This window comes from Xiphophorus maculatus, chromosome 18 (genome assembly GCF_002775205.1).
Source record: "Xiphophorus maculatus strain JP 163 A chromosome 18, X_maculatus-5.0-male, whole genome shotgun sequence".
NCBI classification, from domain to species: Eukaryota; Metazoa; Chordata; class Actinopteri; order Cyprinodontiformes; family Poeciliidae; genus Xiphophorus; species Xiphophorus maculatus.
In genome coordinates this window covers 23,844,837-23,860,423 of record NC_036460.1, presented here as the reverse complement: position 1 = coordinate 23,860,423, position 15,587 = coordinate 23,844,837, and the positions used below count along the sequence as shown (strand labels likewise).

Below are 15,587 nucleotides of genomic sequence, written 5' to 3'. Positions count from 1 at the left end.
CACTCAAATTAAGCTAGTGGTGTTTTAAAACTACAGCGGGCAAACTATGAACTAGTTGTCGAGCTAATCCTAAAGAAGATAAAAGCAAATAGATCGCCTCCAATTTGCTTTAAATCTTTGTGCCAAATACCTTGACACCATGATTATTGTCACTCAGGGTTACTGTACTGGAAAAATTCCCAACAATTCACTGTAATTTTTATGCAAAAGGCAAATATTTATACAGCAGGAAGGCTTTCAATATGGTATCAACAAACAACGACACCAAGGATAAAGAAGGATGAAGGACACAAAGAAGGAATGGATGTAGGACACAAGAGTTTAGATCAAGCCTGAAGAAATGAGATCAACCCAACCCGAGCCCATAGACATTGTGCTGAAGCCTGATCCAACCTGACTAATTAACTCTAATTAGAGAGCCAAGCCCGAAGTAAACCTGATCTATTACTTTAAACTGCTACCAGATTAAAATCCTTCCAGACCTCCGACTTTGCACTCTGCTGGCTTATTAGCGTAATTTCCTCCGTTTTTAGCTAAGTGTAACATGTTCCAGCTCCATCTTGTTGCTTGTTGTGACTGCAGGGTGAGTCAACAGCAAATGATCTGGGAAGTGTGACTGACAGGAGCAGGGCGGGGCTGCATGCGCCTCGACTGCGCTCGCTACAGTCTGATTAGCTTCTGCACTTCACTTTGATTCCTGACCAGGCTAAACTGGCCGCCCTTCTATTTAGACAAGAATAAGTAGATTAAAACATATTTATGTTGTCCATTCTCTTTCAGGTTTTTCTGTGCTGGAACCTGACTGCCCAAATGTCAGGTAGGGTCGGCCTATTGATCTAAATGCTACAAGAAAGGAAGGAAAGAGAAAGGAAGGATAAAAGAAGAAAAGACTATAAAGGAAGAAAGGATAGGATGAAAGACGGAAAGGTGGGATGGAAACAACTGAAGTAGGACACAAGAAAGACAAAAAAATGGGATGACATAAGGGTGGAAGAAAGAAAGGTTATAAGGAAGGAAGCAAAGACAGAATAGGGAAAAATAATATATTTAAGGAAAAGAAAAAAAAGGAAAAAGGGACCAAAGAAGGAAGGAAAAAGTGAAGAGGGAAGGTAGGACATTCCTACCTTCCCTTGTATGGAAGGACACAAGGAATTTGGAGGAAGAAAAAACAAGAAGATGAAAAAAACTGGACAGAAAGTGAGAACAGAAGTAAGGACGCATTTAGACAAGGTATGAGAATTAAAACCTGAAAATGAAACTTTTTATCAGAACTTTTTAGCAGAACTATTGACTTTTTCACATCTATTCAAACTTGGAAAAGAAAAAAAAAAACAAGTAAAATCAAAACGTATCAATATTGAAAGAAAATTCCAGAACAGGTAATTATTGACAATGTACCCGATACATAAGGGCAGATCTATTCAGTTTAATTCTAAGTTTTGTGCTCGGAGCGATGTTATGCTGTATTATTTATTCTACGTTACATTTAGAATTATTTTTGTCAGTTTAAGTCTTTTTTTTTTTTACAAGTTACTTTACATTGGCTGTTATTCTCCTAATTGCACCGACTGAACAAATTAAAGTTGTGTTGCTTTTACATGTTTGACCAAACTTGCGAAGTGTGCTGTAGTGATGCAGAGTTATAAAATAAATTTGTAATTCAGTACATTTATGACTGTGCTTGAAAAAAAAAAATGTCAGTTAATTCATCACTGTTTTACTGTGCTAAACCTCAGATATCTGTATTGGCATCAGAAGTGAAAAAAAGTGGCTTTCCAGCCGAGTTTCCTTATTCAACTGCTATTGTTTAATTGTTGTTCTTCAACAGCCAGAATATTTTACTCAATGTGTTGCTAATGATGTAATAATTATAAAAGTTAAAATCGAGGCTTGCTGTAAAAATCCGAAACTGAACGACACGTCACCGTTAGCTACCGCCACCCGTGTGAACAAACTTTCTCCGTTAGGTCTAGTCAACAATGGCCTGTAAGAGGAAACTGTTGAGCTTTGTCATAAACATTGGCTTCGTATTAGCGGGGATCTAACACGACGATGGCTGACACAGCAGGAGAATTGGATAACAGACGCAAAGCGAGGCAGACAGACAGCAACACAGATTAGACACATTAACGAGAGATTACTGGCTGTGATCAGTTAAAGTGTTCGCTGCGATGCATCTTGAAAGCGAGAGGAAAGGCGAAACATGGCAGCAGACAGTTGGACAAAAGCGAAGCTGTAAAAAAAAAAAAAAAGAAAAAGAAAAAAAAACAGGCAGAGAGAACTGTAAATAAGAGATTAGAGAAACGGAGACAGAAGGAAGAAAGGCAACTTTTCTGGAGGCATTTTACCAACAACCCTGGAAAACACACAGCAGGGTTAACTGTCAGTGTGATGAAGAGAGCTCTGTCAGTCAGGCCAATCACATCTGATTGGTGCTCATGGGTGGCAGACTGGTGACAGGCAGCCAAGAGACGCAGGCAACGCTCATCAGCATGCCAGCTAAAAGAGCAGTTTATGCGTGTGTGTGTGTGTTTGTGTTTCTGTGAGTGTGTGTGTTGTACAGATAAGAGGAACTGACAGCTTACAGCTGGGGGTAAGAGCCGTGTATGTGTGTGTGTGTGTGTGTGTCTTGTGTCTGACGCAGTTAGATATCTTAACTATGCTAATGAGAGATCAGCAGAGAACGATTGGGGAATTTCATGCTGATTTTGTGCCGTCAAGGTGACACACCACGCAGGGTTGAGCTCCGACACACACACACACACACACGCGCACGCACACTCGCTCACATAAGTTGGAGTCCCAAACAAACAAATACTAAGTAACATAACAGTATGCTCTGAATATAGACTCCTATCTACTTTTGTGCCCTTGAAAATTAACTTTCTCTCTCCCGTTTATCAAAGTTTTGTCCTTCACAGAGACGCCGTCCCTCCCCGGCCGGTTAAAGACAGCTTGACTTGTGGGCCGCTGGTGCTGAGCGCTCTCACCAGACACCTTTAATCTAAACCAGAGCACGCTGGGATGACTGTCCAGGCCTTCAAGCTGACAGAAGGCAGAAGAAAACACACTGTTTCCTCTTTCAAGACTGCTGCATTAGTCAGGCTGCTCTGTGTCTCTGTGCATGTGCGCATCAGGCATTACATCATTGTCTCGCTGCAAGTTAAGAATAGCCCCGTCAGAACCGGCGCTGACTTATTGGGAGCAGTACAATCCAAAGATATTACTGTAGGTCTATCCGTGTGGGAATATGATGACCTCCTTACGTTATAGATGAACTCGACTCCTTTCTCGTTCCTACATACCGGGGCCCTCCAGGACTTCCGCGCAGCTGAAAACCTCCAACCAGCAGTGCTGTGCAGACGCTTCTGTCATTTTTCTCTGCCTCAGTGTATGAAACGTGACTGGTTTTATTTTTTTTTCTTCTGTGCGTGCGTTTCGCCACAGCCAATCCGGGGCCGTACTTGTCATCAATGTCAGGATGCACCTTCTGTTAAGACCATCTTAAAGCTACACCCGTGGGATTAGGCCTTGTAGGGATGTATTACGGAATCACACACACACACAAAGCTGAAAAATGAGACGGCATCAGAGCGGACTGGGCATGGCCCGGTTAAACCTCGAAAATGTTCCAACCTGATTGATACCCAGCTGTTCAGAAACGTAAAAAAAATCTGATCTATTTCCAATCAGTAAATCCTCTATATCTAGGAGCAGTAAGATGACAACCCTCTTCAGTGTGGACGCTGTTAGTGTGTGAAGAAGACTTTTCCACTAAAATTGTCTTCTTCAAACTGCGCCCCCTAATTGTCCACAAGGTACCACATGTAAACAAACAGTTATTTGTCGTAACATGAGCTCAAAGTGAAATGTGTACAGTTAGCTTACCGAATAACTAAACATTTTAACATGGAACTCTTTGCCTTGATAAAACTTAAAAGAGCTTACACAATAAAATACTATGATCTTTGAAAGGGGGAATGTATGTCTACAGGAGTATTTTTCAGTTTCTCAGTGTGAATTGCACAACAGCAGGCCACCAGCACATATACCCTTAGCTAAAAGTAGTTAATTCAATAAGGGCAGTAAGGTACTAACATTTTCATTTCAGGTTGTATATTTTAATCTGTTGAGTTATTGCGAGGGCAATTTCAAGTTAGGTGGTCCGTGAGTGTTTGCTAAACGGGTTAAGTGTTAAGTCTGGAAAAGTTTGAGAAACACTGCTCTAAAGTGATTTCAGTGCTCACCCATTGTTTGGTCTCAACTGGTTCTGCAAAATCACCCGTTTCCTTTCCCACAACCAGAGTGAAGTCTGTTGACTGGTTGATTCTCCGTGAATTATGCCGTTTTTGTGAAACAGCATAGTGCATGGAGATAGTTTAATTAGTGATAGCGCAAATCTTTCCCGCCAACAGCTGTTACTCTATAACCATCACTGCTCCCAACAAAATCATTAAGTGTTTACGTCCCTGCTGGCATATGCATAATCATCTGCTCTGCTCTTACTCATTTTTAAATAACATTTCCACTGTTATTCCACATCTGTTTTTCTGCGCTTACACTGTATTGTAAATAATCTCTTTTTTTAATGCTCAATATACAACCACGTTATCTACATTTCTGGACAAAGTGATCCGACTCAGTTGCACATCTCTTGGATCATGAGTCGGACATTCTTTCTAATAATTACACAGTATTTTCTATTGCAGGATATTACTGTGATTGTTTTTATTGTTAAACTTGTTGCTTTATAAATTGTTTTTAACTCTTTAATAACTTTTTTGTGTGAACTTTTATATTGGATGATGATGTTAAACTTGATTTTCCCCTTTGCTGGTCTGTAAAGGCTATTTCTATATTATTCTTTTCTACATTATATTTTCACAGCGTGATATGAACTCTAATAATTTTGTCTTTATCCAAGTATGTTATTAAAATCTGCCAATAATCTTTTTAAATTTTAGTCCTTAATCACAACAAAGGCTAGCTTAGCTGTTTTGAAATACTTCTATTCATGAAAAACAGAGTTATGGGTGTGGAATTAAAATGTCAGCAATCACGAAATGAAATTTCGTTCTGTATACACCCTGTGCATGCAAAATGACAATAAAGTCAGTCTAAGTCACTCTTGTTATAGAGATATTGCTTTAAATCTTCAAGTAGCAGACGATGTCATCATGTCTGATAAGCAGCTAGCCTTACTAGCCTTGGTTATCTACCCGTTTGGCAGGTAACCAATTTTGAATAATAAAAAATGTTTTAAAAATATATCCTACTTTTTTTATATAAAATTTGTTCAATAAAACTAAATCTTAAAGTGTGGTAATTAATTCAATAGACACGTTTTTTGGCTAAAGCTATATTTCAATGATGACTTTCTGTTACAAATAAAGGCAATTTGGTATATTAAATATGGTGGAACGTTTGTATTTTAATTCAAGATAACGCGTCATGTCTGGAGAGGAGGAGCTATAGTTTTTCCCTTCGTCTCTTTAAGTGGCCGTCTGGGTGGATGTGGGTTTCAAACTCCAGTTCTGACTTGATGTATCCCAACAGAAATTTTACACAAACACAGACCGAGAAACTATCCTTACCTGGGACATCAATTATTTTCTTGTACACGTTCAAGAAGGCGGCCTCTGCTTCTTTACTCCTTTTACTCAAGGCGTCGATCTGCGAAGACGAAAAATGAAAAGGAACGGTTAATTATCACCACAAATCTGAGAGTCGGATCTACTGACCCAAAAAGAAGGCCCATTAAATTCACAGTAAGAGGAGCCTGCATATCTGTCTTTTCTCACTATGCTTCGGTATGCTGCCTGCGATGGCGGCCGTCTCGACGACGGCGCTTCCTTCCCCGTGAAGCCAGTTCAGCTGTTCAGCTGCTGACGGATGCTTTTCGTTTGCCGTGCGCGAGCGCGCGTCTGCGTCGCTCTGTCCTCGAGTGAGTGTGCCTAAGTCCGTTTGTTAGCCGGTGTGTGTGTATGTGGGCGTGCGTGTGTGTATAAAACGGTGTGTGTTCGTCTCCCCCCTCCAGCACGCTGACATCATTAAACAGCTGGCTCAGTCTTTCCAGCCACAGCAGGGGCAGATTATTCAGTCAGCTCTTAGCAGCAATACAGTGTGGATCCATTACTGATGTAGCCATTAACACAAGAGAGCACGGCATGCATTCCATCACCAATAATATCGAAATGGACGACATTAGGACAGATCTATAAGAAATTACTACTAAAAATCATGCTGTGGGACTTCTGGAGCAGTTTTCAGCGCGGCAGCAGGAAGCGATGAGGCTCTACTACAGACTGTGCCACGCGTCCATATGAGAATCAGACGCGGTAGTCGAGAACGCATCTGAAATCTTGTCTAAATTGAGGGAAACAGATGCCAAATAAAGACATTCAGATGGTGCTACTGTACTGGGCAGAGCTACAGCTGACTACGCTGGCTGCCGCGCTCAGACTAAACAGCCCATGTGTTTCTCTTCCAGCTCTTCCAGCACGTTCACGAACTGAAAAGGAATGGAGACAAAAGCCTGCGCAAGTCCAAATATAAAGTCTTCACATTCCCAGCCAAACCAGTAGTGTAGTTGATGGGTGGTTTGAGGGGTTCTTGCCACTGTAAACAGAACAGGCTACATGTAACACTGCCTCGGCTCCTATGGGAACCTAATAAATTTCCTCACATGGCTTTGATTCATCTGTAGTTTTTTAGCCACAAAACATCTGGCCCCGAGTAGGCTGGTGCCAGCACCCCTCCTTCTTTCCCCCAAGTCTTTTTATTTCTGGCTTTCTCTCAGTCTATCTCTTGTCACTTCCATGTTCTCCGACTCATTTTCCCCCCCTCCTTTTCTCCCTCAATGATTTTCGGCGTCAGTCTCTCACATGTTTCTCTGTCACAGAACTTTCTACTCTCTCACACGGAAGCAAAAACAACTTTTTTAGAAACGGGCCGGTTACCGGTATCGAGGTACATGGAAATAAATTTAAATGGGCTAAAATTTTCCGTTGTATCGTTCCAGCAGTATACAGTGGTTTTAATGAGCCACCAGAGAGAGTTCTGGAGCAACAGGAGTTTAATAAGCCCAGAGTAACTCAGCAATGTCCCTCCCCCACCGTTTGCTGCACACTGCTAGTCAGCTGGTGGACAAATGGCTTCCATACAGGGAAGGCAAACTCAACGATTTGGAAATCTTTCCATTCGTGAAAAACCTACACGGTCATCATCGCGTAGAACAAAAGAAGCGCCAGCCGTCACTCCTACCAACAAAGCTCTGTTTAACGACCATACGCTGTAAGCTAGGCGCTGCGTGTCTGTTTAATCAGCGATTTGCAGGCTTTTTCCAAGCAAACAGCCCAATTAATTAACCAGCAGAACAGGAGCACTGATGAATTTAGTGGGTATTGATCTCAGGGTTTATGAAGGTTTAACCAACTCAAATTTAAGATTTTTAAAGACCTTTGTAAAGACCATTGTGAATAAAATCTAAGTCCTATATTACGACAGACAAAAGAAATGCAAGGGACCAAACCTGTAAAATTTCTGTGGTTATTTTGCGGCTTTTGGTAGCAGCTTTGTGCTTCTCATATGGCACATGCTAGCTAACCATATGCTAATGGCTTACTGGCTAGCTAGCTAGCAAGTTTTAACAGCTCGCTTCCGGTAGCCTTAACCACCTTGAGTCCAAGAATGCAGTGAGTGAAATTTTTACCTGACAGAAAAGTCCCTCCAGAAAAAAACGTCCACAAGAGGTTAAATAGTTCTTTCATGACAAAATTTAAGACTTGTGATTAACACATTTAAGGCCAACTTACATTTTCTTTAAGAATTTTAAGATGTTTGAGACCTTAGTTTTATATGAATGAATTTAAGACTTAATGATGCAGACATCATAGATCCTACAGTTTTAATCTAGTCAACAATAAAATACAATAAAAGTAATAGATTTTGTACACATTATTTTAGCAGGAGCCTGAATTTTTGTTTTGTTTTGAACGTTCTGGCCAGACATTGTTTAAAATCATTTCAGCTTATTCTTCAGATGTATATTTGTATCCCTTAAAAATACCAAGACATAAGTTGCAAACACAGCTAAGGTTTCCAAAATATTTGAAACTCCATACACTAGGGTAGACTGAAATTAACTTATTTTCCACAAACCAACTGTATATAGAGTTAGAGTTATCTGCTATGACTGTCAAAAGCAGTCATCTGGTAGAGAGAAAGAATAATGATGCGATCAGAGGAACTGATTAGGTCATGTGAACAAGTAAACATTTTGAGCCAAGAACACAATCCAGTTAAGCAAAGGTCACAAATCAAAGACCTCCACTCTGATTATGCAATTTACTTTGCCTGCTGCGTTGGCCCTTTACAACTTGCTGAGAGTACATGAGCAGATTGCTTCATATAAAAATTTGGGTCAATATCAATATCCAATATTAATATTGCTGCTATGGCCAATTCCCAATATTTAGGATATTGGGGCGATGGGGGTGTGAGTTTGTCCTGTAATCGGTGAGTTGCCCATTCAAACTCCACTCTGCCTGTCTTAGTTGAATCATTGAGCAAGAAACTTCACGCGCCTCGCTCGCTGATGGTGGCCAGAGGGTTTGGTGGCGTCGGTGCATGGCACCCTCGCTTTTGTGAAATTGTCTCAAAACAGCTGCAGCTACAATGTAGTTTACCACCATTGGTGTGTGAATAAATGTAGCATAAAACATTTTGCCGTCCTCTAGACTTGATAAACCCCAATACTTTATCAAGTATAAAGTATACACTTTACATTAACAGCAATTAATGTATTATTGCTGTTAATAGATCGATAGCAATAATGTATTGTTATTTGCAATACCTATATTTCCCTGACACTGTGAAACAAATAAATACATTTTAAAAAGCCACACCGCTAACTTTAATTTGCCGATGTTAAACACTCCATTATCCTGCACTGCATCACTGTCACATGCCCAAACAAATGCCAAGTGCCAACCCTTCTTCCAAACCACAAATGGAACAAGATAGAAATAAATTTCAACTATTAATACCAGCCTAGTTACTTATCAGACCAATACATAAAAAAAAATTACTACCATAAACCTGTTATTGCCGTTCTATCGACCATTCCCAATTCCTGTCATCCACCTTCAATTCCTACTCCCTCTTTGACATTAGTGATCCAAAAATCTACAATGCAAAAACAGTATTTTTTATAAAGCCACACTTTTTAAAACTTTATTTGCAGGAAAATAAAGAAAGAAGAAAAAAAAGGCACCACTAAACATTTACTTTGCAGTAAATGTACAGTGAAAGATCATGTGTGGTTTACATTTTTTTGCGTAGACATCATGAGACTCTCATAACTGCCTAAACGCCAATGATAAATCCCGTTCCCACAACATGCCGCATCATGCCCAGTACCCTTCTCGAATGCTGTGTGACCGTGTGCGATTGAAGATACTCAGCCACTAATGGAAGATTACTGATGTTAAGACCGCTTACACAACAATGTTGAACTTGTGTGCATGTGTTTGTAATAACATGCGATCAGAGATTCCGAGAACCATCAACACTGTCAATAATAAAGACGGCACAAAAAAAAAAAAAAAAAAAGACGGGCTGATGGCAGTGAAGGAAACCAGCTGCATGACTGTACAATGACTGGGCCAAGGTCAGTGGTACAGCAGCTTTATATAGCGCAACATGGGAGGCAGGAAATAGACGTTTAATGTAGGACACACCCTACAGTTAAAAGCAGGTTAACTGCAGGACCAGAGCCATTAGAAGACCACCCAGGATTTGCAAATACAGCCCTGCTGTTCCAAACTGCGGCTCGCTCAACCAATCCCGATGACATCTGCTGTTACACGCTCCCCTGCCCCCATCCCACACAGACAGACAGACAGACAGACGCAAACCAAGCACAACAAACCAAGTGACACAAATGATACCTCGCCAGTATCGGTGGGTTACCAATGAGAAGTGCTTACAATGGCAGAAGGTATCCCTGACCAATCCACACACAAACACATACATACATACGTCAGCAGCTTGTGGCACCATCACTCAGCACCGCCTTGCTCCCCTATCTAACCCGTAGTGTGTGAAGGGCATCGGGCTGACCTGTGTGTGTGTGTGGGGGGGTGTGTCTGTGTGTGTGCGAGTGTGGCCCCAGTGGAGTCTGATAAGGGGAGGCTATGGGAAGCAGAGACTGAAGCGTTGGATAATGGAAAAGCTTATCTGATCGATGGACCAACAAGGAACAGTAAGCATGCAATACACACAACACACACACACCCCCACAGAGAACCCGTTTACCAAACTAGGGCCTTGTGGAAACCGTACTGTTATTGGTAATAATTATGACCCGAGGGCATCCACCTTTCAATGACAAAGATTAAAAGTGTTGGACCCTCAGAGTTCCTTGTGCTAAAACTTTTTATTGCCCTGTCAAAGTTCCACAGTCACTTAGTAATGATTAAAGTTTGTTGGAGGGGGGTGGAGGGAGGGCGAGTGCTTTGGGATGGGTTACTGAGAGACTCCAAGACGACCCCCCACACCCCTTCTGTTTTTTTGGTGCTGTCTTGTTTCTGATCAAAGGGTTTGAGGGCTAAGCAAACAAAGACGGGTCTAAAATTACACACTCCGAAAACGACTCGAGTTGTGGCACGCAAACGCACAGAATAGTCGCCTGATTGATGGGGTGCTCCGAGACTGGCGCTGGTGTACAGTATTATCTCAATAATCATAAGATAATGTCTCTCAGTTCCGCGGCCACCCACTGCGCGTCTCGGCGTGTCCTGGTGTGCACGCCATCGAGGTGTGTCAACATAAAGATGGTGGAAACAGCTGACAAAGCCCCAATTATACTGCTGGCTGTTTCTATTCTCTAAATAGATTGTGGATCATCAGCAGAACGCGGTGGAACCGCGATAAATTACTGTATTTTTACACAACCGCCGGCTGTGTTTGTTGTTTTAACACAAGAATATGGAAACTAACCCAGTGTTAAACTGTAATATTCCATGGCCAGTAGTACAACAGACCTTGTCACTATCTATTCAGATGATTTTTGCTCGACTGCATGTACGTGTGTGTCTCCTCGTGTGTGTGCGTCAGCGTGCACCCACCCACTCCGACCCTGAATAAAGCCCCAGTCTTAACCAGCCGTCTCCACTCCTACCCTCGGACTTTCACATAAGGGAGTGAACTGGAACTGCGTGGCTGCCCAGAAAGGAGGAGTCAAGATGGAATCAAGATGGAATCAGGCCAAAATGATGGAGGACGGCAATATAAGAGCATAATGCAGCACATGCACAGTTCAGTCAACTTTTATTGATCCTCGTGAATTCACCATTAAACTGAATATAACCAAATGTGGCACAACGAGGGGAGAAAAGGCTAGTTTATAGTTCACCAAAAGACCACTGAATTATACAGAGGAACAAAGTGTGAGGAAATAGCAGTCACTGAGTTGTGACTGGCTAGAGCTAGGGATTTTGTGGTGACTTTTTTCTTTTTGCAGGATGCAATTTAAACACACCCTCAGGCTACAGAACTTCATGAATAGGACAGAAAATCAAGAGCAGAGGAGAGCAAAGCCAAGGAGGAGAGGAAAAGGGGGAAATGAGATAGTGCCGAGGGAGAGAGAGAGAGAGAAAACAGTTGGTGAAGAGAAGAAGTGACAATGTAGGAAAGACGAGAGAAGAGGAGGAAGAAAAGGGCACTGAAGAATGTCAAACATGGTTTGTCAACAGTGGTTTTTAAGTACTGTAAATGGAACAGTGGTGGTTACTTTACATTTCTACACATACTTTAAAAACAAAACTCACCTCTCCTTGGAAGCTCTTCAGCAGAGGGGCAACCTGTTTCCGTAAATCCTAGAAAATAAAATGCAGAGAGATTAGTAAACAATGAAAATCTGCTAACATTTTAGTATTAAAAAAAGACATTTCCTAACTGGAATCTGGTGATTTTCCGCTAAATCAGCTCTGATCGAAAACTGTACAAAAAATAAATCTGATCTTTTGCCAGTCACATCGACGCTACCAGCTCGCACTGAGAACCTTGTGTGGAAGTGGTTAGTGAGGGAAGCATTTAAAGTTCACTGTGTCTTCAAAAGGGAAAAATATCAAAAGGTGAAAGACACTGCAAAGAGGAAACCAAAGACACGTCAACTGCTTTCTTCATGTATCCACAGTGGGTTGGATGTCAACAGATAACAGGAAGCTATAGACATTACAACAAAACTGTTCCACTTGATTATTTTCAGAGTCTAACTGGGACTGTCATGGGACATGCTGTAACAGGACAGGTTGACAAACTTTTGGAAATGTCACAGGTAGTTAGGTCTACTTACTGAGGAATACACTCAAACTATTGTATTTATGCTAACCATACTAATCTCATTAATATTAGCTTCTACAGAGTTTGAAATGTTGGCTCTTTTTTTCATAATCGTTTGTGAAAATGAGTGAAAATGTGTTCAAAATCAGAACTGTGTAACGACAATAGTTTCTTCACGCACACAGTGTGACATCACCCTGGTCACATTATAAATAAGGATCAAGCACTTAACGTTCTCTATAGCTGCAATAAAACATTTTTCTGTTAAATTTAATATGTTCAGACAGAATATTTTTCAGTGGATCTTGTAGAGAAAAAACATCTGGTGAAATATTTCAAAATGTTCATATCTGCAAATAGATAAACAGTGATTTTAGCCCGGTTTTAGTTGGGTTTTATTTATTGATACTTCTGCAGGATTTCACTGTATTCGTGGATTTACGTAGTGGCTGAGGGAGACAGCTCTGTAACGTTGAGCCATATATGAAAAAGTCAGCACTGTAATTCAAACAAGTTAATTTTTCAATTTCTCTTGAGAATGGAAAACAATAATATCTCATTTTCAAAAAGAAACCTGTTCCCACAGAATCTCTAATTGGTGCATCTGTTAGTAAGATGTCTGTAAATTTAAAAAGGAGGCTGGGATGTACTGAAGAAGCACAAACCAAATCCAACAAAACGCTAAAATACATCAAATCCTAGATTCAAAGAGGCAGCCATTCTTCTTGCAGCCAATAAATCCACTGTAGTGTGCGAGTGATGAACAGAGTGGGGGGAAAAGGCCCGGTTTTATACCCTGAGGTGCTTCACCGGACTGTGTTTCTCATAAGAACAGGTGCAGCACCACCTGGGCCACCCAGAGGCACCGCTAGTGCGTGTGATTCGGCGGCAAAAGGAGCCATAGAGCAGGCCTACAGTTAATGCAAATTGTTTTAGTGGCACACCAGGGTCCCCCCCCCTTCTCTTACAACAAACCAAATGCATTTCATCCTTCAGGTCCAGTATGGCATGACTTTCCAGTACGAATCAGCAATTTCAGATTAGATAGCCAGTCTTGTATGTATCAGGGGAACATGCAAATCACCATGCTGTTAGCCAAGCCTGCATCCTGACAGACTGAACTGGAGCGTGCGGTACAAAGCTCAGCAGAATAGGACATTATGTGCAGAAACATTTGATTTGCACAGCGTACGGATGCAAACACAAACACAAAACCGGCTAATGAAGACGTTAAGTAGGGCAACAGCAGCTGTTTGAAGAGGACAATCTGCACCTTTTCAAAAACCTGCAGCCAAAACGCCAAGTGGGAAGTGTGGGGTAGCAGGCATCCCGAGCTGACCTGTGACCAGCGTCTGGGGCTGGACTAATCTCGAGTAGGTCCAGACAGGCCGTTTGTCTGGGGCTTAGGACAGGTCAGGAGTCTGTGACCCCGCTTCATTGTTGCCTCATTAGGGGTCGGATCGGCCGTTTGTCTGGGCCAATTCAAATATTCCCCCGTCGTGGGTAATGACTTGCACCCTCTAACCCCGCCTGTCCAGCCCAGGGTTGCCCCACGCCCAAAACCACTAGCATAAGTGGCTGTTACAAAATTTGCATCAGATTGTGATTATGTCCCCCCCACCCCTCCCATTTCGGCGTGCATTTGAGATTACCAATACATGCTCCCGTTTGGATGACAACGGTTTCCCCATTTAATTTAGCTTCAAAATGTTGGCACACTTAAGTAAATCTTTTATTTTAAAAGTCCACTAAGAGGCATAAAATTATTTTTAGATCAATATCTACAGTTAGGAGGTTGTCATCTTTTCCAGGAAAGTCTATCAGTCCTGCAATAATTGGTTACAGCATGCAAACCCAATCTTCAGATTCTATTTAGCAAGTGCTCACATGACGGAGTTGGAAGTTATGCTTTTCTTTAGCAAATTACAGGGTTTCTAGAAATGTTAAAGCTTCTACTCTTTCCCAGACACAACTGTTCAGGTTTTTCAACTAGTTTGCGTAAGAGATTGGACCAAAAAAAAAAACAACTTTTGGGGGTATGGTGGGGATGTTAAATATCTCTGTCCAGGTTCGTTGTGCGTTTCTTGTCTAATGCTAATTCAAATAAAGCATTTAAAAAGTACTTTTTGGGTTAAAAATTAAGGCTAAATCTTAAGGGGTATGAGAAAAGCCTCCATAGTCCTAAATGGTCAATGGATTAAATTTATGTAACCCTTTTCTCTTTCAAGTCACAACGATCACTCGTGGTGCTTTACACTAGAACCACATTTACCCAGACGCACCCACAAAAGTGCACACATTCATAAGCCGATTAGGGCTGTGACGATTCATGAATGATTCAAGGACCTTGATTTTTAAAATTCCTCTAAGCAAATTATTTGCCTCAAGGCTTCATTAAATTATGTCTTACCATTTAGCGTGCTGTGTTAAAGCCGGATGATTATTTGTGTAGCGCAACACTCTCACTTCCGCCAATGAGCTGCTGACGAATGCTAAGGGCTATTAGCAGCTATGGAGGGAGATGCTGAGTGACATATCCATGTCCCTCACCATCGCCAGTAAAGAGGGAAAAAGTGTCAAAGGTGTGATTATTTTATACTAAATAGAAAAGATGACACAGCTACGTGCGCATACTCCAAAACGGAATTGTTTTTTTTTATGATAGCAAGTCCTGGATGCTCCTTCCTCAAACAAATCAAGAGGAAACATCCACTACATAAAACGAGCTCCTTCATGGTTGCCAAGAGGTGACTTTTTTTGCTCACTTTGCAAAACACTAGCTTTAATCTGTGATAGTACAGAATCTGACATGCCATGCATGTCAAGGAAATACATTCTGACTAACATTACATCTACTTGCTGATAAAGAAGAGTAGTGACATGAAAATATTGATTAGAAATAATCAGTATTTTCATTTATTATTTAAAAAAGGAACTGAATGTTTTTTTTATTAGCATTTTCTGTTTCACATACTTCTTTTACTAGCTTAAGTAGCTACTGCAGAACAGGATAATCTATAATACTCAATTACATAATTAGTTGTCAGAATAATTGATAGATCACTCAATTACTAAAATAACCGTTTATAACAGCCTGGTAGGCAATTTTGGGTGAAGTGCCTTGCCCGGTGGCACATCGACATATGGCAAGAGGAACATGAAATCGAACCCAGAACTTTCAAGCTACAGAGTCACTGTCCCATATCATCCAGCTCCGGTTTGATCTGTCTAATTTGAGATTT

The 15,587-nt window shown here is 41.2% G+C and overlaps 1 protein-coding gene across 4 annotated transcripts in view; it reads right to left on the bottom strand.

The window, feature by feature from the left end:
* The window catches only part of cux1 (cut like homeobox 1), a 93,568-nt gene that overhangs the window by 48,121 nt on the left and 29,860 nt on the right, over window positions 1-15,587 (bottom strand). For all 4 annotated transcript variants that reach the window (XM_023352028.1, XM_023352029.1, XM_023352030.1 and 1 more), the window contains exons 3-4: window positions 11,832-11,879; window positions 5,595-5,673 (exon numbers count right to left, since the gene is read on the bottom strand). In XM_023352028.1, the coding sequence (XP_023207796.1) occupies window positions 5,595-5,673; window positions 11,832-11,879 (127 nt within the window). The remainder of the gene's footprint in view (window positions 1-5,594; window positions 5,674-11,831; window positions 11,880-15,587) is intronic.